The sequence below is a fragment of the Halichoerus grypus genome, chromosome 4, assembly GCF_964656455.1.
Source record: "Halichoerus grypus chromosome 4, mHalGry1.hap1.1, whole genome shotgun sequence".
Taxonomy (NCBI): domain Eukaryota; kingdom Metazoa; phylum Chordata; class Mammalia; order Carnivora; family Phocidae; genus Halichoerus; species Halichoerus grypus.
Window position 1 is genome coordinate 161,790,589 of NC_135715.1, and position 26,639 is coordinate 161,817,227.

At 36.7% G+C, this 26,639-nt stretch overlaps 2 protein-coding genes across 11 annotated transcripts in view; one reads left to right on the forward strand and one right to left on the reverse strand.

Moving 5' to 3' along the window:
- Nucleotides 1-1,405: 1,405 nt before the first annotated feature.
- WDR12 (WD repeat domain 12) lies at nt 1,406-26,480 on the reverse strand. Its single transcript, XM_078071214.1, has 14 exons — nt 26,327-26,480; nt 25,630-25,695; nt 20,641-20,735; nt 16,778-16,872; nt 15,832-15,938; nt 14,833-14,948; nt 14,260-14,414; nt 12,909-12,954; nt 11,222-11,307; nt 9,773-9,913; nt 9,565-9,670; nt 9,268-9,400; nt 7,613-7,685; nt 1,406-6,831 (listed from the first exon to the last, which is right to left on the reverse strand). Exons 2-14 carry the CDS (start codon nt 25,668-25,670, stop codon nt 6,754-6,756), a joined length of 1,272 nt encoding a protein of 423 aa, XP_077927340.1. The 5' UTR covers nt 25,671-25,695; nt 26,327-26,480; the 3' UTR covers nt 1,406-6,753.
- CARF (calcium responsive transcription factor) overlaps nt 26,451-26,639 on the forward strand; it is a 93,597-nt gene continuing 93,408 nt past the window's right edge. For 8 of the 10 annotated variants that reach the window (XR_013447326.1, XR_013447328.1, XR_013447327.1 and 5 more), the window contains exon 1: nt 26,451-26,523. The gene's annotated coding sequence lies outside the window, so the exon portion shown is untranslated. The remainder of the gene's footprint in view (nt 26,524-26,639) is intronic. The other 2 variants (XM_036073925.2, XM_036073927.2) reach the window with 1 other exon arrangement.

Here is a 26,639-nt window from a genome sequence, read left to right on the forward strand (position 1 = left end):
AGCCCGATGAGGGGCTCCATGCGGGGCTTGATCCCAGGACCATGGGATCACGACGCAAGCCAAAGGCAGAGGCCCAACCGAGCCACCCAGGTGCCCCCCAACAGGATGAAGTTTAACTCAAGAGGATATTAAACATCAGCTCAATCTGAAGCAGAGAAAGGTCCTCCAAGAAATATACCAGAAAGTCGGAGTGACTGTGGGCAAGGCCTGTTGGTTTTGTTCACTTAACTGGGGAAAATTACTGGAGATACACAATGTCTCCAAGCCACCATAAAATGTAGCATTTATACATAACCACATTTCCTTCACAGGTGACTAAGAAAGGTGGGCAAATGGTGGCAAGGTATAAAAATGGTTTCAGCAAACAAGGTCGAGCTACTGACACTCCTGGGCAGGAATCAGGTTTTCTTAATCAGGTATTTGATATATGTTTGTAGAATGAATCAATGACCTTGTTAGCTGTTGGATTGATAAGAAAATACTTCAATGCCTTGTACTAGTCCCTTAACAGATAAATGAGGCACCCAGAGTAGTTAAAATGTCGTGTTTCATAAATAAGCTTTTTTTAGGAAACAAGAATTTAACACTATTAAAATGCTTTTATATGGGAGGATATAATTTCATCTAGAAGTGCAAATATTTATAGAAGTGTTATTTAATTTTCTATCAACAGGTTTATCCTAATATAAAGTGTTTTCCTCCACTGTAAGCTTCTACAAGTGAACTAGAAAAGACAATTAGATGACTTGGAATGTGGGGCTCCACAAATCTGGGACCCAGAGCAATAAACAGCAATGATCTTTTGTACTATCAAGCAAACCTCTTGTTAATCTAAATAAAACTTCAATTGATATTAAAAAACATACTAAGAATTCTACACTTTTTGTGTTATTTTACTCTTATTAAAGATTAGGGATCTACTGAACTTGATGTCATGGAAATAGCTCCATTTCTTCAAGGTGTTCCACCTTCCTTGTAATCTGTTTGATCTTACCAAGGAAGTCAGAAGGAACAGGTCAGTGGCAGTTAGTAAGGGTATGGAGAGCTATCTTCCCAGATGCCTATACTAGGACTTACATATGGCAAGCCAAACATGCTCTCTACCATACTGCATTTTTGTTGATTCTAGTAAGGCTAGAATTAGAGACGGTATTATTAGGATGATTCTTTTAAAACGAAATGTTATAGACCTATAAAAAAAATACTTCCTCCCCCTGAAACCACTGAACTGAATTTGGTATTAATAGTTCCCCAGCATGTGTCTGTACTCTTACTGTCCATACAGACTATTTGGCACAGATTGGACCTAACAAGATCATTTCTCTGTATCTCTAATCACTGACGAATGTATCCTATCTCCATCATTAATTGGCTGTACACCTTCACACAAGGTACTTAAGCTGTCTGGGTTGTGGTTTCCTTTAATAACATGAATAATGTGATAATTCAAATGATATGAATGGGTAACAGGATAATTTCTAAAGTCACCTTTTGCTCATATACAATTCCTATATGAAAAGAACTGGGTCTTTAAAAAAGAAGACTATATATTATTATGCTAATACACTTAGTATACTAAAATTGAAATTAATTTTAAGGCAAAAACATGCAAAGCTGAACGTAACATTATGGTAATTTGGTAACAATGAATGCCACTTAATTTATATACAACCTTTCTTTTATGTAGGTGAAGACATCTTCAAACTTACTCTTCACATTTATAAAAATATCATTCTTATGAATGACTTAAGAATTGGCAGAATATATATGTAGTAAAGAGCTTGAGCTCTAGACTCAGATACATCCAAATTCAAATCCTGACCCTGCTATTTACTGGCTACATGAAATCTAGTCAAATAACTTGACTCCTCTAACACATATATTCCTCCTTTAAAATAAAGGTCATTAGGCATCTGCCTTGGGCTCAGGGTCATGATCCCAGGGTCTTGGGATTGAGCCCCACATCAGGCTCTCTGCTCCACAGGAAGCCTGCTTCTCCCTCTCCCACTCCCCCTGCTTGTGTTCCCTCTCTCGCTGTGTCTCTGAAAAAATAAGTAAATAATAAAATAAAGATCACTTAGTCATTTTCTTTCTTTCTTTTTTTTTTTTTAAAGATTTATTTATTTAATTTATTTATTTGAGAGAGAGAGAATGAGAGACAGAGAGCATGAGAGGGAGGAGGGTCAGAGGGAGAAGCAGACTCCCCGCTGAGCAGGGAGCCCGATGTGGGACTCGATCCCGGGACTCCAGGATCATGACCTGAGCCAAAGGCAGTCGCCCAACCAACTGAGCCACCCAGGCGCCCTCACTTAGTCATTTTAATGTCAAAGGATTGCTACGGCAGCATACCAGGTGGATTTGGGTGGATTTTTTTTTTTCTTTTTTGCCATTTTAGTAAACACTGCCAGAAAATAATTTACTTTGGGGAGCCTGGGTTGCTCAGTCGTTGGGCGTCTGCCTTTGGCTCAGGTCATGATCCCAGTGTCCTGGGATTGAGCCCCGTGTCGGGCTCCCTGCTCCGCAGGAAGCCTGCTTCTCCCTCTCCCACTCCCCCTGCTTGTTCCCTCTCTCGCTGTATTTCTGTCAAATAAATAAAATCTTAAAAAAAAAAAATTTACTTCTTCAGATCTGTGAATATCAGTGGATACTGTAACAAAGATAGCCTATCTAACCCTATGAACTCCCCCCAAAATTCTAAGTTACGTTAAAGACATTATCTAGTTTAAAATCAGGACCACAAGAAACTGGGACTCCTGGGTGGCTCAGTTGGTTAAGTGTCTGCCTTCGACTCAGGTCGTATCACGACCTGCATCGGGCTCCCTGCTCAGTGGGGAGCCTGCTTCACCCTCTGCCTGCCGCTCTCCCTGCTTGTGCTCTCTCTCTCTCTCTCTGACAAATAAATAAAATCTTAAAAAAACCCACAAGAAACAGCAAGTGTTGGTGAGGATGCGGAGAAAAAGGAACCCTCTTGCACTGTTGGTGGGAATGCAAACTTGTGCAGTCACTGTGGAAAATGGTATGGAGGTCCCTCAAAAAGTTAAAAAGAGAACTACCCTAAAATTCAGTAATTGCACTACTGGCATTTACCCCTAAAATACAAAAACCCTAATTCAAAGGGATACATGCAACCCCTATGTTTGTTGCAGCATTATTTACAATATCCAAACTATGGAAACAGCCCAAGTGTCCATCAATAGATGAATGGATAAAGAAGATATGGTATATATATATACACAATGGAATATTATTCGGCCATAAAAAAATGAAATCTTGCCATTTGCAATGACATGGATGGAACTAGAGAATAATGCTTAGTGAAGTAAGTCAGAGAAAGACAAACACCATATGATTTCACTCATGTGGAATTTAAGAAACAAAACAAAGGAAAAAGACAAACCAAGAAACAGCCTCTTAACTAGACAGAACAAACTGATGGTTACCAGAGGGGAGGTGGATGGGGGGAATGAGTGAAATAGGTGATGGGGATTAAGGGGTGCACTTGCTGTGATGAGCACTGGGTGATGTATGGAATTGCTGAATCACTATATTGTATAACTGAAACTAATATCACACATCATGTTAACTCTATCAGCAATTAAAATGAAAATCTTAAAAAAAAAAAGGTAAATTTAGCTTATATAACAAAATACTAATTAACATAGTGTTTTTTTTTTTTTTTTACAGCTCACACCCCCATCCTCTACCTCTTATTAGTATGTTTGATACTAGAAGTCTATGATAGTCTAAAACTCTCAGTATTAAAGTAAATAAAAATTCCTTTTATTAGCAGTTTCTCATTAGCAAAATTTGGATTTCACTTGCCTTTTGAAACCTGATTCCAATTAGTGGCTTTTTAAATAGAAGAAATAACTGAATATTGCTTACATATGCAGAGTCTCAAATGTCATTTTTTTCCTTTTAGAAGTTACAGTAGTATAAAGATTATTTCTCCTTATATTTGCTTTATATAAGCAAATGACTTTTCAAGATTAGAATACAGAAGAATTTTTGTGAAAAGATTTCAATGTTATTATCAGAAATTCCCAGATAGTATTTGGTTTGCTGGGTTGTTTGTTCAATTATGCAATTATGTGTATTTTATATCAATTTAAACTTTCATTTGTTCTTTTCCCCAATAATGCTAGGAAGCATTTTGATATATTATTATGCATCGATGACAATAGTTCCAAAATGGCCAATCGAAATTCAAAGGACAAAGCAAAGTCATCTATTCATAGAAAATCTATTATGTTTTTCTGCATTCTATGCAGAATTAAAAATCTTACGTAACTCAAGTTTCTACCCTAATAATCTCTAGGTAATTGTCACAGCCAGGTTTTGTTTTCATGGTTTCCAATATAAAAAGATCATCATGTCTTAGATAAGACCCGGAGGCAGCTTTATCTAAGAGGAAAACAAAACTGAGCTACTTAGCGTATGAAGAAATATGCTTTCTTCCTTCCTCATGGTATTTCTGAACTATCATTTCTGCCAGAGGTAACAGCTCCACCTTTCCCAATCTGTATCTGTCCAGATCTGGCTAAAGTATCACTCTACTACAACGCTTTTCTTGACATCCAACTTGCTTCCCACAAAGCTAATTGGTTCCTTCTCTATGCCACCTTTCTATCTTACATTTACATCTTTTATGCATTTAAGTCACTGTTATAACTAATTCTTAAATGAGTGTTTCTATGCAAGCTTATCTTTTTGGAGGTAGTGTCCATGTCATACATTTTTCTGCATTTTTTCCCCTTTCCTTCCATCTCCAAAGAGACGCTGGTACATGGTAGAAGTTCAGCCTTTGTTCTTGAACTGACAATTAGGTATACTTTGAGTCTAATTTTTAATATTAGCAAGATTATCGTTAAACGGTAAAAAAGGAATTTCTTAAAACTTTGTTTGATGAGGTAAAAGCAAGTATCAACATGGTTAGGAACGTCATAATTTGTATCTTCTAGGCTTTAGTTGGCCTCTCATATTTTTCCTGTTTGAGGAGTAATCTAACCACCTGAGTTACACAGAGAGAAATTTGGCAGAGATTGATTCCAGAAACTTGATCACTAATGTTACACCCATCCCAAAGGAGAATGCCTGAAGCATGAATGTATCCTCCTTGGAACCAGGGTTGAGAATAAGTGAGGGACCAATACTTGATGCTACTTCCTTCTTTGTCCACTACATCTAATAAATAAGCCTCTTTACCTTTGCTTCAACTACCTAGTGTATGCATACTACAACTGAGCCCAGACTGGGTGAGTTAAGAAAAACATTTAGATAACTCTGACAAAGGCTCATTCAGAGAACATTTAAAACAAGAAATTCTTCTTTGTCCTATAAAAGTTAGACTTCCAGACACTACAGATATGATGTAATTTATACCAGTCTACACTAAATGGTAAAAACAGACTGGTATATTTTCTAGCTAACTTGATATTCACTTTTTTAAAAAAGATTTTATTTACTGGAAAGAGAGCAAGAGAGGGAGAGAAAGCACCAAGGGAGAGGGAGAAGCAGACTCTGCTGAGCAGAGCCGGATGCGAGGCTTTATCCCAGGACCCCTAGATCATGACCTGACACTTAACTGACTGAGCTATCCAGGCACCCCTGTTTTTTTGGCATTAAAATACACTTTCTTTTAAGAAATTATATAATAACTGTAGCTCTAGCTCTTTGTGAAGATGAGGACCATATCCTAGGGATAGACGAAGCCTGGGTCCCTAAGAGTGTGGAACAAAACCACTCTCCTAGCCCTGGACTGCCTCGATTTCAACTTGTAAGAGAACTAAACTCCTAACTGGCTTAATCCACTGTTAACTTGGCTCTCAATTGCAGCCAGGTATACATATTACTTCCTAGACCTCTGTGATAGGAACATTTTTTGACATATACTGCATTACAGTCTAGTGATGAGACCAATCTTATTTTCCATATATTAGAGGCTGAAGTGCTCTGCTTGAGGAATACCAATCCATTAAAGATGGAAGTCACACTTTAAGAAGACATTTACTTTAAATATTTGGTATATAACATATGCAGTAAGATAAATGCTAATGATATAAAATTTATAGAATGTTTACTATCTAATACTGACTGAAAGGTTTTGTCTAAAGATTCTATTCTATACAAGGATAGGATGGGGAAAAAGATTCCTGGTTACCATGAAATCTGTATGCAATTTCTAAAGGATTCTAACATAGCTTTAATACAAAGTACTTCACTTAAAATATTTCAACAAACTCTTAATTGGCAGCATCTACATGTTTTAATGTTCTGAATACCCACAAAGTCTTATTATAGTTAGACATCACTATTTTACCTAAATCAAATTGTATTTCTAATTTTTTCTCTATTAGAATTTATTACTTTCCTTAAGATACTTTTTTTAAACAGCTAACATTGGAAAAATTAAGTTTCCCCATCAGAAATAAAAATCTGGACAATTACTATATTTACAGCATTTCAAAAGCAAATCTTAATTCAAACCAATACCTATAAAAGGAAATAAAAAAACTCAGTACTTTCAAGAGTTTGCATATGGCAGAGAGAGCAGGTCACATTTAAATTTTAACAACATAAACTATTGTATAATAAATATAAAATAAAGAAATAGACAGTGATAACTATTATCAAGGGTGAAAACATTATATAAACTTAAAGAGGCTGCTTTCTGAACCGTCACTGATGTAATCTGAGGCTTCTTTATCAATTTCATTTACAGAAAATCTCTGGAGTCAAATTTATCATTCACTTTCATGCCCCCACATGAGAAGTAGTAGGTGAGTATCTGTAGGAATACAATTTATTGTCTGCTCCTCCACTCAGAAGTAACTGTGTAAAGGGAGAGGAAAAAAAAAAACATTTAAGTAAACATAATTATAAACATAAATACTGACAGATTACAGAAGGAATTATGGATGAGCCGTTAACTCGCATTTAGAGCTAATACTTAAATGGACCAATTACATCAATTTTCACTACCATATTATAATACACTATATTAATACTTTAAAAGTGATCATTTAAATTTGGTTGAGCCATGATATGCTATTGTACTTTCTATGAAGTATTTGTTAAGAAATATAATAAAATTTAAAAGTCTAAGGGGTGATATAGTTTTACCTATTTAAGAAAATTAAGTTTTACAGGAGAGTATCTTAACTGTTTGCAGGTAAATGTATATTACAAATTATTCAAGTAGCCCTAGGACCTGTATTTGGAAAGAATTCTTTAGCAATAACAGCTAATATACACAAAAATAAGTAAATTGTAATTCTTTAAGCACATTTTATAGTCTAGACTTATTCTGCAAGATTTTTTTAAGGGGGAAATACTTAGAACTAACTGGACTAGTGGAGCAAATTTATGGATTTAAAACATTTCATTAAAATACTTGAGGAAAAAACCGCTTCAAAATTTTCAAATTTTACTACTCCTAAAGAACAAATTTGTTTCTTCTTTGAAAGCAATGTGAGATTTTTATGACTAATATTAAGGGAAACTTAGAATACAGAATTATAATTATCAGCCACATTGAAACTAGTAACTCCCTAACTACACACACATTTATTCTCTATTTTTCCTCTTTACCAAATAACTAATAAATTCTTACCCCTGTGTCTGTCCAGTCTACACTCAGAACTTTGTCTTCATGAGCAGCCAGATCATAGAGAGGAGCTTTACAACTAAAAGATCAAAGTATTACCATGTTATATGCATTTCACAATATTAAAAAAACATTTATGACTAATCATATTTTTCTGAAAACTTTACAGACTTTTACCATCCTTGCCCCAATAACCAGTTAATCTTAAGATTCTGAGTATTTACTTAACCATCTCTCCTGATATTCCCCTATCATTAGCAGAATACAGAGATTTACTACAACAAATATTCAGGAAAAATGCTATTTATTTATAAATATTTATTCATAATTAGGCCCATTTTCACACTTCCTTGACCCTCAAATCATAGCTTTATATATCCTTTGTCCATCCATGTATATGCTGATAACTCTCAAGTTTATATCTTTAGTCCAAACTTCTTCCCTGATTTTGATGTGCATATTCAATTGCCCATCATCTGGATGTCTCATGGCCCTACAAATTTAAAACAACCCAAACAAAACTCTTGATGTTCCCTCATAAATCTGTTTCTCTACTCTTTTCCATCATAGTAAATTGTACCAGTAATGGTGCAATTGCTCAGGCAGAAAATAATGGGCATTATCCTTTGATTTCTATCTCCATATTCTGTCCATGAGCTAATAGAGCTGTCTTCAAAATATACCTAGAATCCAACCTAGAACCTCCCTGCTTCCATTCTTCCTACCCTCTTTAGAGCCTGCACAAAGCCTTCCCCATTATACTTAGAATGGAACCCAAATTCCTTACCATGGTCCATAGGGCCCTACTCAATATAACTACTACCTGCTTCATCTCCAGCCACTCTTTTCCTTGCTTACTCCATTCCATCAACACGGGCCCTCTTGCCATTTTGCCAAGATTTTCGCCACCTTATCTGTTGTTCCCTCTAACCATGATTTGTGCATGGCTAATACCTTCCCATTGTTCAATTCACTGGGAAATCACTTTCAAAGAAGAGCCCATTCCTAAAGAAGTATCCCTTTTACTCTGCTTTACTTTCTTCACATCACTTACTACTATTAGCAGAAACTATACGCTAATTGCTATATAAAGTATCCAACTAAAATGTAAACAAACTTCTAGATATTAACAAATCATGCATCATAAGGATGTCAGAATACAGATTTAGGTAAACAACAAACAGGTATTTGGTTAATGCTTCTCCATTCTACTTGTAAAAATATTTAAGTAAGTTGTGTATGAAATTCATTGGGGGTACTCTGTATATACTAGTAACAAAAAAGAAAACTTTAATATCTAGTTAGCTTTTAAAATACGTATTTTATTTATTTATTTATTTTTCTATTAACATATAATTTATTATTTGATTACAGTTCCATTTATTTAGAGACCATTGGCCTTCTATATCATATTTATATTAAGGTTCAAGATAATAAGATAATTTTTTTCAGAATGCAAAAAATAACCTATTAACATGAAGAAAATCCCTTTGACCCTGGCTTTTCTTTCTGACACCAATATTTATCATCTCAGGTCATATAACCAAAAACTTTTCTTTTACCCTTCTGCTTCTGGATAATCTTTTTAGCATTCATTTCATTTTCTCTGTATATGATAAGTAATCGATGTATTTTCTTTGTAGATTATAAATAGGATATACCTTCTTGTATCCCACAGTTTGACGATATTATCTAAAGAACCTGAAATCAGCTGCTGCTCATGGGTAGGAGACCACTTTAATGATGTGACCCAGCCTGTATGTGAGGTTAGGGACAGCGACACCAAAGAACCATCTGAACAAAATAAAAAAGATAATTAATTATTGAATTTTAGAAGAGAAGTAGGCAGAACCCAAAACAATGTTTGTAGAAAATTGTCTTTTTATACACATCTCTAGTGAGAGGAGAAACTGATGTTATTTACACATATTTCTCCTCCAGTGATTTACACAACTCACCTTTAGTTCGGGGATCCCACAGTCTGATATGCCTATCTGTGCTTCCAGATGCTAAACGTTTACAAAGTGGAGAATAGGAGATACAATTAAACACCTTATTTCCTGTCTGAAAAACAAACAGGAAAGAACATTTAACCATGGTGGGCAGGAAATAACCATCTTTAGATGGCTCAAAGTTAAACAGAGAATCACTGAATTTATGTCTTACCAAAGTTGACTTAAGACTGCCAGACTCTACATCCCACACCCTAATTGTGTGGTCCCAAGACGCACTGCAGATTTCTTCAGCATCTGACCATAGAACTGAAGAAATTGCTTCCTTGTGGCCAGAGAGGGTCACTATGGGAGTCTAGAAATGAAAGATACCCAAAAGGAAAAGCGAAAAGCATTTTCAGTTTAGAATAACTGAAACAATAACAGTAGTTATTTACTTCTGAAGCCCACATGCCAGATGCTTTAGCTTTCATATCCTGCCTTATTTCTTCTTTACAACAATCCTCCAAAACAGATATGTATTTTTATTTTATAGATGAAGACAATGAAGCTGAGAAAGAGAACTTGCTCAAGGTCATACAGCTTACACATGACAGATTTAAGTTTGAACACAAATATTACTCCAAAGTTTGTAGTCTTTCCTCTATAGCCTGCTGCTTTCCCATTTGTTCTACTTTTTATTTTTAAAAGTATTAATATTAACCCTAACTTGGGGCGCCTGAATGGCTCAGTCGTTACGCGTCTGCCTTCGGCTCAGGTCATGATCCCAGGGTCCTGGGATCGAGCCCCGCATCGGGCTCCCTGCTCAGCGGGAAGCCTGCTTCTCCCTCTCCCACTCCCCCTGCTTGTGTTCCCTCTCTCGCTGTGTCTCTCTCTGTCAAATAAATAAATAAAAATCTTTAAAAAAAAAATATTAACCCTAACTTAACTCTCTCATATGTACACGTTATATGCAGAAGTTAGCTGAAAAAGTGCTGGGGTCAGGGAGATCTAGGTTTGAGTCAAGGTGCTGCCTTTTTCTTCCTAACTCTTTTTTTTTAAAGATTTTATTTATTTATTTGAGAGAGAGAGAATGAGAGACAGAGAGCATGAGAAGGAGGAGGGTCAGAGGGAGAAGCAGACTCCCTGCCGAGCAGGGAGCCCGATGCGGGACTCGATCCCGGGACACCAGGATCATGACCTGAGCCGAAGGCAGTCGCTTAACCAACTGAGCCACCCAGGCGCCCTTCTTCCTAACTCTTCCGGGTAAATGAATCTCAACAGGTTACTCTCACCCTTTCTTCAACATCTTTTAAGTTCTATTATCCAGTCTTTAAATAATGCCCATGGTTCATTTATTAGTACTCCAAAATCTCTAATGTTTTTCTCAAAATTAAAATCCCCAAATTAGGTGTAATGTCTATCTTAAATATAAAGAACACATGAAAGAGAGAGGAAAAGAGTTCTGAAATGGGAGACATTAATCTACTTTTATTAACTTTGTTATATTTAACCTCCTTAAATATTATCACCTCATCTGTAACGTGAGGGGCTTATATCAGATCGTAGATCAGCAAAGGTTCTCATAAAGGTCCAGAAAGTATTTTAGCCTCTCTAGTCTCTGTTGTTCATCGTTTTTTAAACCCCTTAAAAATCATGCTCTCTGTAGTACAAAAATATTTACCCTTGTTAGTCCCAACTGCTCTGTTTTCTGTTTCTTTCTTGGTCGATTTGTGGATTCCTCCATTTCATCTTCTTCATCTGTAGGAACTGTATCACAAAAAATTAGATTTGATATGTTAAAAATTTATGATAAATATTAATTGCAAACGATTATTTATTTATTCATTTAAAGTAATCCCTACACTCAACATGGGGCTTGAACTCATGACCCCAAGATCAGGAGTTAGATGCACTACCAAGCCAGCCAGGCGCCCCCTGATTGCAAATAGTCTTAAAAGAATTCTTATTTTTCTGGGTGTATGTTTTCTCCATGTTATCTCAACTGGTTAGGGAATGGATATTCTTCCTTATTCTGGTTAACAGAAATTTATATATAAAAACTATACCTGGGTTAGCAATCTTCCAAAAGGAGAAAGCAAAAACCAGAGTACACTAAAATCCTAAAGTCTAACCAGTTTGATATTTTGCTATATCTTTAAGAGCATCATTATGAATATTCATCACCTTACCATATCTATGAAAAACTGCTTACTCTTAGTTGTAGGAGAGTTCGCCCACATTGCATTTGTATTATAAAGGAATGACAAGGTTAAACAAACACATTAAAAGAAGATACAATCCAGTCATGTTTATTTTTCTTGACTACTTCACTTTTCTGACAATGAATTAAAAGTATTTCATACAATAAAATATTCCACAAAAGGAAAATTATCCAAATAAACCAGAAACTTTCTGCCTCAAAACTGTTTGCTTTAAGGGGCGCCTGCATGGCTCGGTCAGTTAAGTGTCCAACTCCTGATTTCGGCTCAGGTCATGATCTCAGGGTCATGAGGTCAAGCCCCGAGCTTCAGGCTCTACACGTGGCAGGAAGTCTGCCTGAGATTCTTTCTCTCTCCCCCTCTGCCTTGCACTCTCTCTCTCTAAAATAAACCTTAAAAAACAAAACAAAACAAAACTATTTGCTTTAAGCATTACTGGGAAATCTACTGGGTTGACTTCTATATTTCTCGCCATCTGACACTGCTCAGGCTTTTCTTGATCTCCCCAACTCTACTTTGTGAACTGTATTTAGGGTATTATACTATAATACAGCAATTCCCTCAAGTAACAGGGATTCTGCTCTGTTTACCTGTTTAAATAATTCTAGACTACCAGTTCTTTTTAATTTAAATATCTGTGGGTCTTCCCCCTCTTTTCTCCTATTATCAAGGCACCTTCCTCTAAGAGTCCTCCCTCCTCCAACTCTTTCTCTTCTAATTGTTCCTTCTATGTTTTCAAAGTAAAAAAATTAAGTTTGGTAAAACTGCATTAAAAAATTTTTTTTAAGTAAATCAACTTAAGAAATTTCTCTAACAGTGGAGTATATCAAAATGACTCAGAAAGTATTTTTATTTCCAGGTTCCGGAATAAGAGAACTCCGAGAACTAAGGCAGTTATGTCCTATTACATCAATCATATTATTGGTTACTTGCAGCAATTCAGTGACATGGTTCAATAAATAAGAAGGTGGTAGATAGAAACACATTTTTAAACACAAAGAAGTATATTAATTTTTCTCTATATGCTCCTTTGTTTGTGTCCTCAAAAGCTCTGGTTCATTTTTATGGAAAAATGTGTGTTAAATAGTCTTTCAATGAAATTCTTGAAACACCACTAATAAGTCAAAGTACAACAAATATTTAATTTACCTGTAGACCAGATCTTTAGCATCTTATCCCAGGAGCCACTGCAAAACTAAAAAGATATACATAAAGAGAAAAAGAGTATGTAATATAACCTACCATATTATTTGCCTTGTTTTTTCTATTATAACTTTTAAAACCTTTACTTTGTTCTGAAATCCTTTACTACTATGGTATCTGCATGGCTTCCTAGTTTCCTAGAAGTTTTATCCTCAATCTCAAGGCAACTAAAGGAGCTTCCATTCTTATATGGCCCCGTGCCCTGGCTATGGTTGCTTAGATCGAGGTGGACAACTGGTCTACACTGTGCACACAGGTCCCTTCCTCCTTCAGGACCTTTTTTTGAAAACTTGTGTTCCAGAGAGTTGAAGTTAGTCTTTTTCAGGGACTGATGGTATAGGATGTAAAACCTAGGAATACTGAAAGCCAGACTGCTTTTTTTACTGCCATGTGGAAAAAGCCAGTTTGAGGTAAAAGAGAATAAAGTCAATTTAGGGAGATGAGTGGCGGAGGGGGGGTGTTGGCCACATTCAAGCTCAATTCCTTTGGTTCCTGAGACCCAAATGCTGGTGATGTGATTGTTCACTCCTTCCTGGATCTCACAATCTTTTAAGCTGAAAAAAGTTCAAGATGAGTTTCTGTCTCTTACGGCCAAAGGACAGGGTATGATTAATTCATTTAAGTTTTGACTTGACAATAGGAAAACCTTATTTATGGCTCAATATGAATAATTATAAATCTTTACCTCTGAATGCATGAAATATCCTCTGTTATGCTAACTGGCAAAGAAATGCTGAAGAAACACTCTTAAATCCAGAATTTTCAATGTGCTTTTAGGGAACTTTCAAATGGCAAGAGAATTTGTAATCCCTCATAAATCAACAAAGTATTGTACTCAGGTTTGTTTCCTTTTAACTAACTTGGACCATTTTGTCATGATAGAGTAAATCAGCAATACTAGTAAAACAACCTCTATTAACACTAACCATAGTGTATGCTAAGGCTTAGATGATCAACTAGACATTTTCAATTGATGACAGCACTGAGAAGCTCGAAGATTGACAATGTCAATCACGATGATTAAAGAATGTTACACTGCTTGTTTACCTGATTTCATAAAATTTCTGCAGTTTAATATAGTCTAAACCAGAGAAACCCAGACTGAGGAGGTGAATCTTTCTCTTATTTTAAGACTATTTACTTTGGGTTCAAAATCATATTCTTTAATTATCAACTGTTATGAAAGTAGGACAATCACAATGAATACATGAAGAAAAAATTGTTTGCATAAGAAGCTCAAACTCTAATTCAACAATACTAGTACTAGTACAACTAGTACAACACACCAGCTACTTACTTTAGTTCCCGTGCTATCAACAGCTATAGAATCCACACTTCCGGCATGGCCTCTGCAGCAGTGCAGGGCTTTCACTTTGTTTCTCTCCACATTCCACTCCCATAAGAGAATCGTCTGATCCATAGAAGCACTCAGTAGTAGGCAAGACAAACTATCTGAAGAAAGGAGAACAGAAGAATAAGAACAAATTAGTATAAAAATTTAAAATACATTGTGTTCTGAAACTGAAGAATTGAATTTTTTGTTGTTGAGAAAGACATTAGCCAGCTTTGAAAAAGAAGTAACTTATGGTATAAAAGGATGATTCTTCAAAAATACTGTAAAATAGGAGTTTGACCCAGTATTAACTTGAAAGTATATTTTATCTGTTATAACTTAGTAAGGATTTAACTCTACCACTTACAGATTTTCTTACTTAGTCTTTTTCTTCTTGAACACTATATGTTTGAAAGACCTCACAAAAACTGAGGTATGAGGCCCTTCCTACACTGTCCCCATTCTGCCCCAGCAGTGAAAATGGCTTATTTCCAATTGCCTATGCAGGATTCCTTTCAGTTTAGGCAGAGTCCTAACCTTTTTTCACCCAGGCCACATCTTTTACAACGTCTGTATGTCCCACAATTGTCATTATTGACTTTCCTTCCAAGGACCAGATCCGAGAAGTCTTATCATAAGAACCAGTCAAGATCCTTTGAAGAGAAAAAAAAACCGTATGAAATAGAAAAAGCAGCTTTTTCAAAACCTGAAATCAATTATATTTCTAAAGCAATGACAAAGTAAACCTTCAGGATTATACTTAAAAAAAATTTTTTAACATGAAGACTAAGATTTCAAAACACACTAGAATAGATCAGAAGAGGTTATATTTGACTTTTCCTGACCTCCTAAAAATGAAAATGTAACTGAAAAACCCTAGATTTCATTTTTACTACTGTTGTAAACATTACAACTCTCAGGGAATTTGCTTGTAAGGCTTAATAGTCCTTTGTACTGAACTAGTTAAAACCTTTTAATAGAAAAACAGTAAAATCATCTAAAGTAAAAGTAAAACAAGTAAAAACATCACTTGGGTAACAACTCCAGGAAGATATTCTTTGAAAGAAGTAAGCCTGTACTATGATCCACTCTCAAAGGGCTTTTCTACAAGTAAGGCCAGTGAGGGTTTGCTCTGGACCATCCATACCTGCTCGAATCTAGTCTGCCCTTTTTAGTCCTAAAATAGCATGATCTGCATCTTCATGGTAGTAGGCTAGGAGATCTGTGGCTATAAAAGGTTTTTTTTCCCCTCTATGAAACAAATTTATCTTTGGTCTTATAAGCAACACACAAATGCCCTAAGACACTTATCTTATCCAACAGACAAATGCCACTACAACATCTTGAGACAGAAAAGAAAACCTATTAATAGATATGTTTCTTCTTAAATAAACTGAAGAGAAAGATCTTTGGTATGGTCACCGATACATACAAAATTACTTTTACAAAGAACACAGTCAATCAGAAAAATATTCACATAGTACACTTAAAAAAGACTGTAATAAGATGGATAGAAGAACATTCATATGGCAATACCATTCCTCTGCCCCTCGGACAGAACTGATCCAGTCATCATGGAACATGCATTGCTCTGGCTGAGGGGCAGTGTACTTCTCCACATATTCCAATTCCACAACCTCTTCCTAGTCAAAGAGAAAAACCAGAAATCAATCAGGCGGGACAGTTTTAAAATAGTACACTATGAAAATAAAGGACTCCCAGTTTAATAGGTCTCCTTCATGTCAGTCCCCTCCATAACTCAGAAAATTTGGAGCCATGCAAAAGGTGAAAAACTTTATCTGACCTAAAAGTAGTATTAAGAAACACTAATGACCTTGGAAAATTTATGCCAAAAGTGGGGGAGAGGGGAGAAAATAAAAGAAACTTTAAAAAATAAAATCATAAAAGCATTCTGTTTAATGAGGATGATGAAAAAGTTCTGGATATGGACAGTAGTGATGCATGCATAATATTGTGAATGTACTTATTGCCACTGAATTATACACTTAAAGATGGTTAAAGTGATAAATTGCAGTACATTTTATCACAGTTCTAAAACCTGCCTAAAAGTATAAAAGCAATTATAAATTTTATTTTAAATTATAAAAGCAATATTAAAGAAATTAAATATTAGAGGAAAGGGGAACCACTATAAATCACAATAACCTAACCCATAAGTTTTTTATGTGCATAATCCTTTTGTACACCTTTATTAGTAAACATATATTTGTTATTCCCTTTCTTGACAATTCTTCCACAAATACGAAAATTCCTTCCCATATCCTTCATCTGCATTTCTTAATACACCTTCAGAAGAGGGGATTTCAAAATTTAATACACAAAAACTGAAGTTCAAATTTCTAGAAAAAAAAACAATAATAAAAAAAATCTTGGTTGCTAAAGATTCAGGTGATTCTAAAAGTTTTCCACATTATCTGAGAACACTGGACATAAAACAGAACAGGTAAACATTTGAACTTACTGATGAGATGTTTTCCAGTTCCATGTGTTTGAGCAAGGGCATTCGCAGAAACTGGCCCTTGATAAGGAAATCGAACTCCACATGTTTGTGGAACTCTAAAGAAAATGCATAATAACATAATCACAATAGCAAAGGTATATGAGAAACCCCCAAACCTATTTTCCCTATTATCCCCAGTGTGGCCTCTGAGTTTCTCCAGAATTTCTTCGTGGTATAATCAGGCCATGTATTCCAATACACTATGTGATTTTTAAGAACAGAGTACTTTCTTCTGTTGGTATAATTTTTTATTGGTGGTACTGGTATTTAAACAAACTTTTTATTCAATGGATAATTCCAAATATATATAAAAGTAGAAATAACATTATGAATCCCCACCTCCATCACATATTATGACAATTACCAACTTATGGGCAATCATCTATACACCTCACTCCACGCCTCTGCTGGTTTATTTTATTTTATTTTATTTTATTTTTTTTTAGAGAATTTTTTTTTTTTTTTTTTAAAGATTTTATTTATTTGACAGAGAGAGAGAGAGCACAAGTAGGCAGAACAGCAGGGAGAGGGAGAGGAAGAAGCAGGCTCCCCACCGAGCAGGGAGCCTGACGTGGGGCTCGATCCCAGGACCCTGGGATCATGACCTGAGCCGAAGGCAGACGCTTAACCGACTGAGCCACCCAGGCGCCCTCTGCTGGTTTATTTTAAATCAAACCCTAGAAATGCTATCATTTTATCTGTAAATGCTTTAGTAAGTATTTCTAAAATATAAAGACTTAAAAAAATAGTGGCGATGATAAAAAATTTAATCATTATTCCTTTTAATATCGAATAGCCAATGTTCATATTTCCTTGTTTTATAAATGTCTTTTCACAGTGAGTTTTTTAGAATTAGCATCCAAAGTCCATACATATTTGATTAATATGTCTTATTTAATCTTTAACAGTTCCCCCTCCTCCTTTTTCTCCCTTGCCATTTATTTGTAAAAGACACTGGGTCATCTGTCTTCTAAATATTTCTTACATTCTGGATTTGATTACATCTCCAAGGTGTCCCTTAACATGTTTCCTCTACCACCTACATGTCCTGTATACTAGGCAGACCTAAACACTTGATTAGAGTTCAGGTTTGCTTTTTTTTTTTTTTTGGTAAGAATATTTACACACAGTATTATGTGTTTCCTATTGCATCACATCAGGAAGTGCATTATCTTGTTGTATCTCTTTCTGTGACGTGAAAATCTGTATCTGGGCTCTGATGATGTCAGTCTTATCCCATCCATCATAATATTCTGTCAGCCTTTTAACTAATTAATAGTTTTATCAGCTATTGATAATTACTACTTAACCCCATTATTTCACTTGGAGTTACAAAATGCTAAAAATTCTTCATTCTTTCTGCATTTATTAGCCAGGATATTTCTGACAGAACTCTCATTGGATTATTTGGATTGTTAATTTTTAAAAATCTGAATCATTTCTATCTTTAACTCAAGAGCAATGACTTTATTATTTAATTTATAAAAAAGAAACCAATGTTCATTCTACAAATTTAGAAAACTATGCAACTGTTTGGGCAACAACAAACATCCATATACTGGTAATGCAAAACATCTATTTCAAGAATAATTATTTTTTTTAAGAGCGAAAGAGTGCAATTGGGGGTGGGGGAGAGGCAGAGGGAGAAAGAATCCCAAGCAGGTTCCACACGAAGCAAGGAGCCCAACGCGGGGCTCAATCTCACGACCCCTGAGATCATGACCCTAGCTGAAATCAAGAATTGGAGGCTTAATGGACTGAGCCACCCAGGCGCCCCTATTATGTATTTGAATAATTCTTATTCCAGTTCAGAGACTTTTTTTTCTTTTTTAAAAGATTTTATGTATTTATTTCTGAGAGAGAGAGAGAGAGCCCAAGCAGGGGGAGCGGCAGGCAGACCAGGCAGAACAGGCAGAGGGAGAAGCAGGCTCCCCGCTGAGCACAGAGCCCAATGTGGGACTTGATCCCAGGACCCTGGGATCATTACCTGAGCCGAAGGAGTCGCTTAACCAACTGAGCCACCCAGGGGTCCCTCCCAGAGACTTTTTCAATAAGAAGAATATATGATAGTCTGGTAATTTAGAAGTAACTATGTATCAAAATCTCTATACATCAACAGATGAAGTAAAGATAAGGACCTATGAGAAATGCTTTGTGAATATCTCTGAATGAAGAACAATAGCTTGTTAGTAATGAAAAAATTGCAGACCCTGCCACCCACCCCACCAAAAAAAAAAAAAAAATTGTTCAAAAATATCTCAGGGGTGCCTAGCTGGTTCAGGTGGAAATCCATGAGACTCTTGTTCTTGGGGTCATGAAATCAAGTCCCACAATGGGTGTACAGATTACTAAAAAAAAAACAAAAAACAAAACAAAACATCATCTCAAACTTAACAAAAAAAATTATGCAATTATTTGAAGATGGAGAAGGGGAAAATATTAGGCATTAGTTTATAACTCTCACCTCTCCATTCCTCCAACTAGGGTAGAATCAAAAGAACTCTGAAGCATCAGAAACATCTGTTTAAAAATATGCTTGCTTTGGGGTGCCTGGGTGGCTCAGTAGGTTAAGTGTCTGCCTTCGGCTCAGGACAATCCTGGAGTTCCCAGGATCGAGCCCCGCATCAGGTCCCCCCCTTCATCGGGGAGTCTGGTTCTCCCTCTCCCTCCCTCTCTCTCCCTCAAATAAAAAAAAAATCTTTTAAAAAATAAAATAAAATAAAAACAAAACTTGTCAATGACATCACCATTTGGAAGCAAGCATATTTTAATTTTTTTTAAATTTATTTTATCTTTTTAAAAGATTTTATTTACTTATTTGACAGAGAGAGATTGAGAGAGAGGGAGAGAGCGAGCATGCACAAGCAGGGGGAGTGGGAGAGGGAGAAGCAGGGTCCCTGCTGAGCAGGGTGCCTGAGGCGGAGCTCGATCCTAGGACCCTGGGATCATGACCCGAGCCGAGGCAGACATTCAACCAACTAAGCCACCCAGGTGTCCCAACAAGTTTTGTTTTTAGAGATCATGCTTTATGTTATTCTCAATGTTTCTGTTTAAATCTTCTATTTTTTGTATGGTTTCATTAATTTTTAAAAAAAGTCTTATTACAGAAAATGTCAAACATAAGCAAAAGTGGAGAATAACATAATAAACCTTCATATACCTCTCACCCAATTTCAACAACTATCAACTCATGGGCAATCTTGTTTCAGTATTTTTGCATACTCTGTTCATATTAATTTTAGGGGCTAATAATTTATTTTCATACAACAGCATATGTTTTAATATTTATATCTTTTAAGTGTTTTACTTGATACCCTTTATAAACCTTTATCCATTAATTTTTCAATGAATTCTAAATACTTAAAAAAATACCAGTAATAATACTGGCATCTGTTATTACACAAAATAAATACTCAAATAGTGACACTGTCATTTTGCTTTGTAGAAGTGTAGCAAGTAAGACCCAAGCACCTAGATGCCTGTTCTATGCCTACCCATCCCAGCCCTCCCTAGCACAATCACAATGTCATAACTATTACACTAAAATATTATTCCTAAATCTCAACCACCTTACCTCCATATTGCCTTAAAAGCAGATTAAACTGAAATAATTTTTTCTGAAAACTTCTATTTCAAAGCACTTAAAAAAGTATCATGCAGCAGGGAAACCCATGTTACAGTTTATAAATTTTACCATTACAAAATGCATACAGTATCATTAAAATAAGGCCAAAAGAGGGGGAAATTAAATACAAATGTGATGTATTTTAGTGTAGTTAGTGGCACTGCACCCTCTCCTAACTTCTCAAAGCCTTTATACCCACCATTTTTGGCCTCCAGCAATTTATTGATGATGTTACTAAGGTCAGCAATTTCAGAGGCTGCAGGAATTGAGAAGGGAACATCATCTACCGCGTATCTGTAAAAAGGAAATGATACGTCAAAGTCAAGTCTACAGATATTTTAACAAATGTGCATTTATTCATTCAACAAGTATTTACTGGGTATTTAATATATGCCAGACATTTTGCTATGTCGGGTTAACAAAAATCAATTAGCACACGATCTCTGTTCTCAGAAAGGGTCAGATGATCAAAATACAATAAAAGTATATAAGAACAATCTTTTTTTTAATTATGTTATGTTAATCCCCATACATTACATCATTAGTTTTTGATGTAGTGTTCCATGATTCATTGTTTGCGTATAACCCCCAGTGCTCCATTCAATACGTGCCCTCTTTAATACCCATCACCAGGCTAACCCATCCCCCCACCCCTCTCCCCTCTAGAACCCTCAGTTTGTTTCACAGAGTCCATAGTCTCTCATGGTTCGTCTCCCACCTCCGATTTCCCCGCCTTCATTTTTCCCTTCCTGCTATCTTCTTCTTTTTTTTTTTTTTTTTGACATATAATGTATTATTTGTTTCAGAGGTACAGGTCTGTGATTCAACAGTCTTACACAATTCACAGCAATGTCTTAAGTGATATATAGAATGGGAGAACAAAGAAGCTGTAGATCATTTCAACCAAAGGATAGAAAAACGGGGTGTAAAAGAATGCACAAGAAAGATCATTCTTTTTTTTTTTTTTTTAAATATTTTATTTATTTATTTATTTGACAGAGAGAAAGTGAGAGCACAAGCCAGGAGACAGAGGGAGAAGCAGGTTCCTCACTGAGCGGGGAGCCTGACATGGGACTCGATCCCAGGACTCTGGGATCATGACCTGAGCCGAAGGCAGCCGCTTAACCAACTGAGCCACTCAGGCGCCCCAAGAAAGATCATTCTTAAGTTTTATCTGGAAAGTGACTTTGTCAGGTAACGGGGGTAGACAGAAGGGGGGCAGAAAAGCAAGAAGAGCAGCAACCAATAGCTCAGAATTATTAAACTGCCCACTCAGCCTATTCCACAAAGTGTGATTTTGCTCTAGACAGTGACCAAAGGTAAGGTTAAGGAGATGTGCACAGAGTGGTTAATCTACTACGTGAAGTAATTTTTACTTCTTTCCCTAGGCAATGAGGTACCACTGTAGTAGTCCTAATTAAAGAATAATATCATCGGAATTTTGTTTCATTAGATCTTCTTGGCAGCACTGTTGAGACCGGATTAGAGGAACACACAAGGGTCAAATTAGAAAACTCTTGTAAGAGAGAATGGGAGAAAATATGTGCAAATCACATTTCTGATAAAGAACTTGTATCTAGAATATACAAAGTACACTTACAACTCAATAATAAAAAGACAACTTAATTTAAAAAATGGGCAAAGAATTAAAAGACATTTCTCCAAGGAAGATATACAAATGACCAACAGGCACATGAAAAAGATGCTCCAAATCATTATTCACTGAGGAAACGTAAATCAAACCACACAAGATCAGCTTGCAGTCACTATAACGACTGTAATAAAAAAGAACGAAATGTTGGTGAGGAAGTAGAGAAATTCGAACCCTTATTCATTACTGATGGGAATGTAAAATGGTGCAGTTGCTTTGGGAAAACCTGGCAGTTTTTCAAAAAGTTAAACATGGAACTACCATTTGACCCAGCAACTCCACTTCTAAGGATATACCCAAGAGAAATGAAAATACATGTCCACACAAAACCTTGTACACAGGGGTGCCTGGGTGGCTCAGATGGTTAAGCTACAGACTCTTGATTTCAGCTCAGGTCATGATCTCAGGGTCATGAGATCGAGCCCCACGTCAGGTTCCAGGCTTAGCTCGGAGTCTGCTAGGGACTCTCTCCCCTCCTTCTGCCCCTCTCCCCTGCTCACTCTCTGTCTCCCCCCTCTAAAATAAATAAATCTTTAAAACAAGAACAACAATAAAACCTTGTAAAAAGTTCACATCACCACAACTCATAATAGCCAAAGTGGAAACAATCCAAATATCCATCAACTTAAAAATTGGAAACAAAATTTGGTATCCCATATATCCATATAATGGAATATTATTTAGCCATAAAAAAGAATGAGTACTGATATGTATTACAATATGGATGAACATTGTAAACATCATCCTAAGTGAAAGAAGCCAGTCACAAAAGACTACATATTATATAATTACATTTATTTTTTTAAGATTTTATTTATTTGAGAGAGAGTGAAAGCTAGAGAGAGAGAGAGAAGCAGACTCCCCACTGAACAGGGAGCCTGACGTGGGGCTCCATCCCAGGACTCCAGGACCCTGACCTGAGCTGAAGGCAGTTGCTTAACCAGCTGAGCCACCCATGCGCCCCTATATAATTACACTTATACGAAATGTCCATAACAGACAAATCCACAGAGACAGAAAGTAGATTAGTGGTTGTCAAGGGCTGGGGTTGGAAGGATTAGGGGGTAATAGCTAAACGGTGGTGGAAAATGTTCTAAAACTATAGTGATGGTTGTACAATTTTGCAAAAACTGGACACTTTATTTCTATTTTATTTTATTTTATTTATTTATTTTAAAGATTTTATTTATTTATTCATGAGAGACAGAGAGAGAGAGGCAGAGGGAGAAGCAGGCTCCCAAGGAGCAGGGAGCCCGATGTGGGACTCGATCCCAGGACCCTGAGTTCATGACCTGAGCCGAAGGCAGACGCTTAACCATCTGAGCCACCCAGGCGCCCTCTATTTTATTTTTTTAATTAAAAGATTTTATTTATTTATTTGACAAAGAGACAGACAGCACAAGCTCAGGGAGCAGGAGAGGGAGAGGGAGAAGGACCCTGGGATCATGACCTGAGCCAAAGGCAGATGCTTAACTGACTGAGCCACTCAGGTACCCCAATATTGCACACTTTAATGTGTGAATTCTGTTGTATGTGAATTATATTTCAAGAAAGTTGTTACTACAAAAAAAAAAAAAAAAAAAAGTCTAAAGCCTGATTTAAAGCCCTAGCTGTGGGGAATGGAAAAGTTTCAAAAGATGTTAAGGTAGAATCCAGGGGCTCTAAGGTAGAATCCAGGGGCTCATCAAGACATGATACAATAAATCTCTCTTTGCCACAATGAGGGAGGGGGCTTCAGATCTTGTTAAAATGTAGATTTTCAATCAGTAGGTCTGAGGTGGAGTCTGAGATTCTGCTTTTTCTAATAAGCTCCCAAGTGATGCTGATTCTGCTGATCTTCAAACTACACTTTTAGTAGTAAGGCTATAGTTATATTTATATGTGTCAAACCTAAAAAAAAAAAAAAGCAATAATTTAGGTTCTCCAAAAGGTAACAAAACCTAGGTTTTTCTGGGGGCGCCTGGGTGGCTCATTTGGTTGAGTGTTCAACTCTTGGTTTTGGCTTAAGTCCTGATATCATGGGTGGTGAGATCGAACCCTGTGTTGGGCTCAACACTCAGTGGGGAGTCCACTTGGAATTCTCTCTCTCTCTCTCTCTTGCTCCCCCTGCCCATCCCCCCACTTGCACATAGGTGCTCTCTCTCTCCAAAATAAATAAATAAATCTTACAAAAACCCAAAACACTCCCAAAAAGTTTTTGGCTTTTCCTTTCGCTTACTATTTGGTCAGTAAAATGAGGGGGAGACAGCATAATTCATATACATGTATATGTAATTTATATACATATATGTGAAAAAAACTAGTCACCCCCCATTTTACTCACCAGAACATATTATGTATAAGAAGCAAAAACTTAATTTTTAGGTTTTGTTACCTTTTTGAAGAATTTAAACACACACACACACACATATATAATGTTTATCCATTTATCTCAGGGGTTAAAACATAGTGGTCTATTATTTCTTAAAAATTCATGTGAATCAACAATTATCTCAATAAAAATTTCAATTAGAAAAAATACAGTGGTCATGTTATTGTACCACATTCCTTGAAAAGTATCTAGACCAAGTATAAATACTCATGTGCACTGATAATACAATTTATGTATCCTGTAAGCAACAAGAGGAGTGAATATGATTTACCCCGTCAACTCATAAAACTACAGAGAATCAAAGACATCATCTTAATTGAGGTGGGAGTTTTCTAGTTTACCACTGACATTAGCTTGTTAATACAACAAATATTCATTATATATTATCAGTACAGGAAGAACTTGACAAACATTTGTTGACTCAGTCAACCCAAGAACTGTAATACACAGTCCCCTACCATCAAAAGACTTACACTATACCTGAAGAGACACTAAGAAAAATTAATAGTGTAATATACACCGCAAGACTGAATACAATTAGGTTTCAAATGAATGCTACTGACCTAGGGACCATTAGTAAAAGTGCTTATATATACATATACACACGCATATATATACACATACATGTGTAAGCTGAATTGACTTTATCAAAATAGTCCTAAATACTCTTTATCAAAAACCAGTTCTACCAACCCCCCTATTCAGAGTTCCACTATCTAGCCTGGTTTAGAAAAACATCGCCTATCACCTACTTAAAAAGAAAGTAAACCTGTGTTTTCAGAAACTGTTAAACACCACTAGCAGGCAGCCTGCAACGACTAGGTCCATTGTTCACTTTTTAAAATTACGTATGTGCTTCATTCAGGAAGCAAACTTGAAGCCCTTCAGATCCCTCTACACTCGCAATTCAAATTATACACAGCCTAGGAAGCTAGGCAAATAGGATCTGTGATCTCAGAGGTCGATCCCGGAGAAATCCTGGCAAGGTATAGCTTCCGATTGAGCGGAAAACTCGCTCAAGCCAGGAGTACCGGGGGGGGGGGGGGGGGAAGCGGGGAGAAATTGAGAGCAAAGACAACCGAGGCTCCACAAAGTCATACGGAAGGAGTTCTTGGGAAGGATCCTAGGGAGGCGAGAGGAAAGGAAAGAAAAAGACGCTTACTTACTTCTTGTTGTCAGTAAAGAAGCGTGTCTGGAGCTGAGCCATGGCTAGGAGTACACACAAAGCTTGTCTACAGAAACGTTAAGGGGTAATAGTCAGACAACAGGCTCTCTGGTCTCTTAAGACTACAAAAAGAGGCAGCTCAAAATTAGCTTGCACAGATACGCGAGAAGATGCAGTCTTCTGGGCTTCCGCTTTCCTTCCTCCGGCCTCCACAGCAACGAGACAACCACGAGGCTGGTCTTACACAGAGACCCAGCCCACAAACATCAACTACCTATTCCTAGATTTAGGAATCATCGATTAGTGAAGCATAGTTTTAAAGGCGGAGTGTCCCTAATTTTTTAAATTTCTTTTAATATATTTAGGCCTGTGGTCGATTATGAAGATACGGAAAGGCCCAATTCAAACTGTTTCTATCTCTTTTTAATTTTAAGAGGTTGTCTTCCGAACCGATACTTCAAACACAGTTCCTAGACACTACCACTCCCAGAAAGCAGCGCTTCTCAGACGCTGTAACCACTGGGAATCGTAGTCTTTTTTGCCATGCTGCCCTCAGGATATCTTATTTGCTCCAGTCAGATATCTATTATATTTCCTCTGCCTTCACCTTTAATTTACTAAAGGCTTTTCGGCTTTATTTTCTTACGCATACTCCCAATCATAACCTCACTCTACCGAGACTTTCGGAGGGCTCCCACCTCTAGCTTCAGGCTTTAGATCCAAGTCAGAGTCAGGGATACGAAAAAAAAAAAAAAAAAAAAAAACGAATCAAAAAGGAAACGGACGACGGTGGCCGATAGTGGTCTAGTCTCACAGTACTGCGCTGCGCGCTCTCAGAAGGATGCGCCTGCGCATTGTGCTGGTCTCCATGGCAGGGCCTCGGAGCCAAGACGAGGTTGAGTAGACTCGTTTTGAATTTTCTCCCCTCTGCTCCGGCACCTTGTGAACTTCCCTCCTCGCCCTGTAGGGCTCTCGGAAGCGGCGGGACTAGGGGAGTTGGGGGTATGACCG

Coding starts and splice junctions, on each gene's coding strand:
- WDR12 (XM_078071214.1), bottom strand. CDS start 25,670: ATGGCTCAGCTCCAGACACGCTTCTTTACTGACAACAAGAA. Junction 15,939..16,777: donor AACTGGAAAACATCTCATCA/GTAAGTTCAAAT, acceptor CTCTTTGACTAG/GAAGAGGTTGTGGAATTGGA. Junction 9,671..9,772: donor GCAGTCTTAAGTCAACTTTG/GTAAGACATAAA, acceptor TTTGTTTTTCAG/ACAGGAAATAAGGTGTTTAA.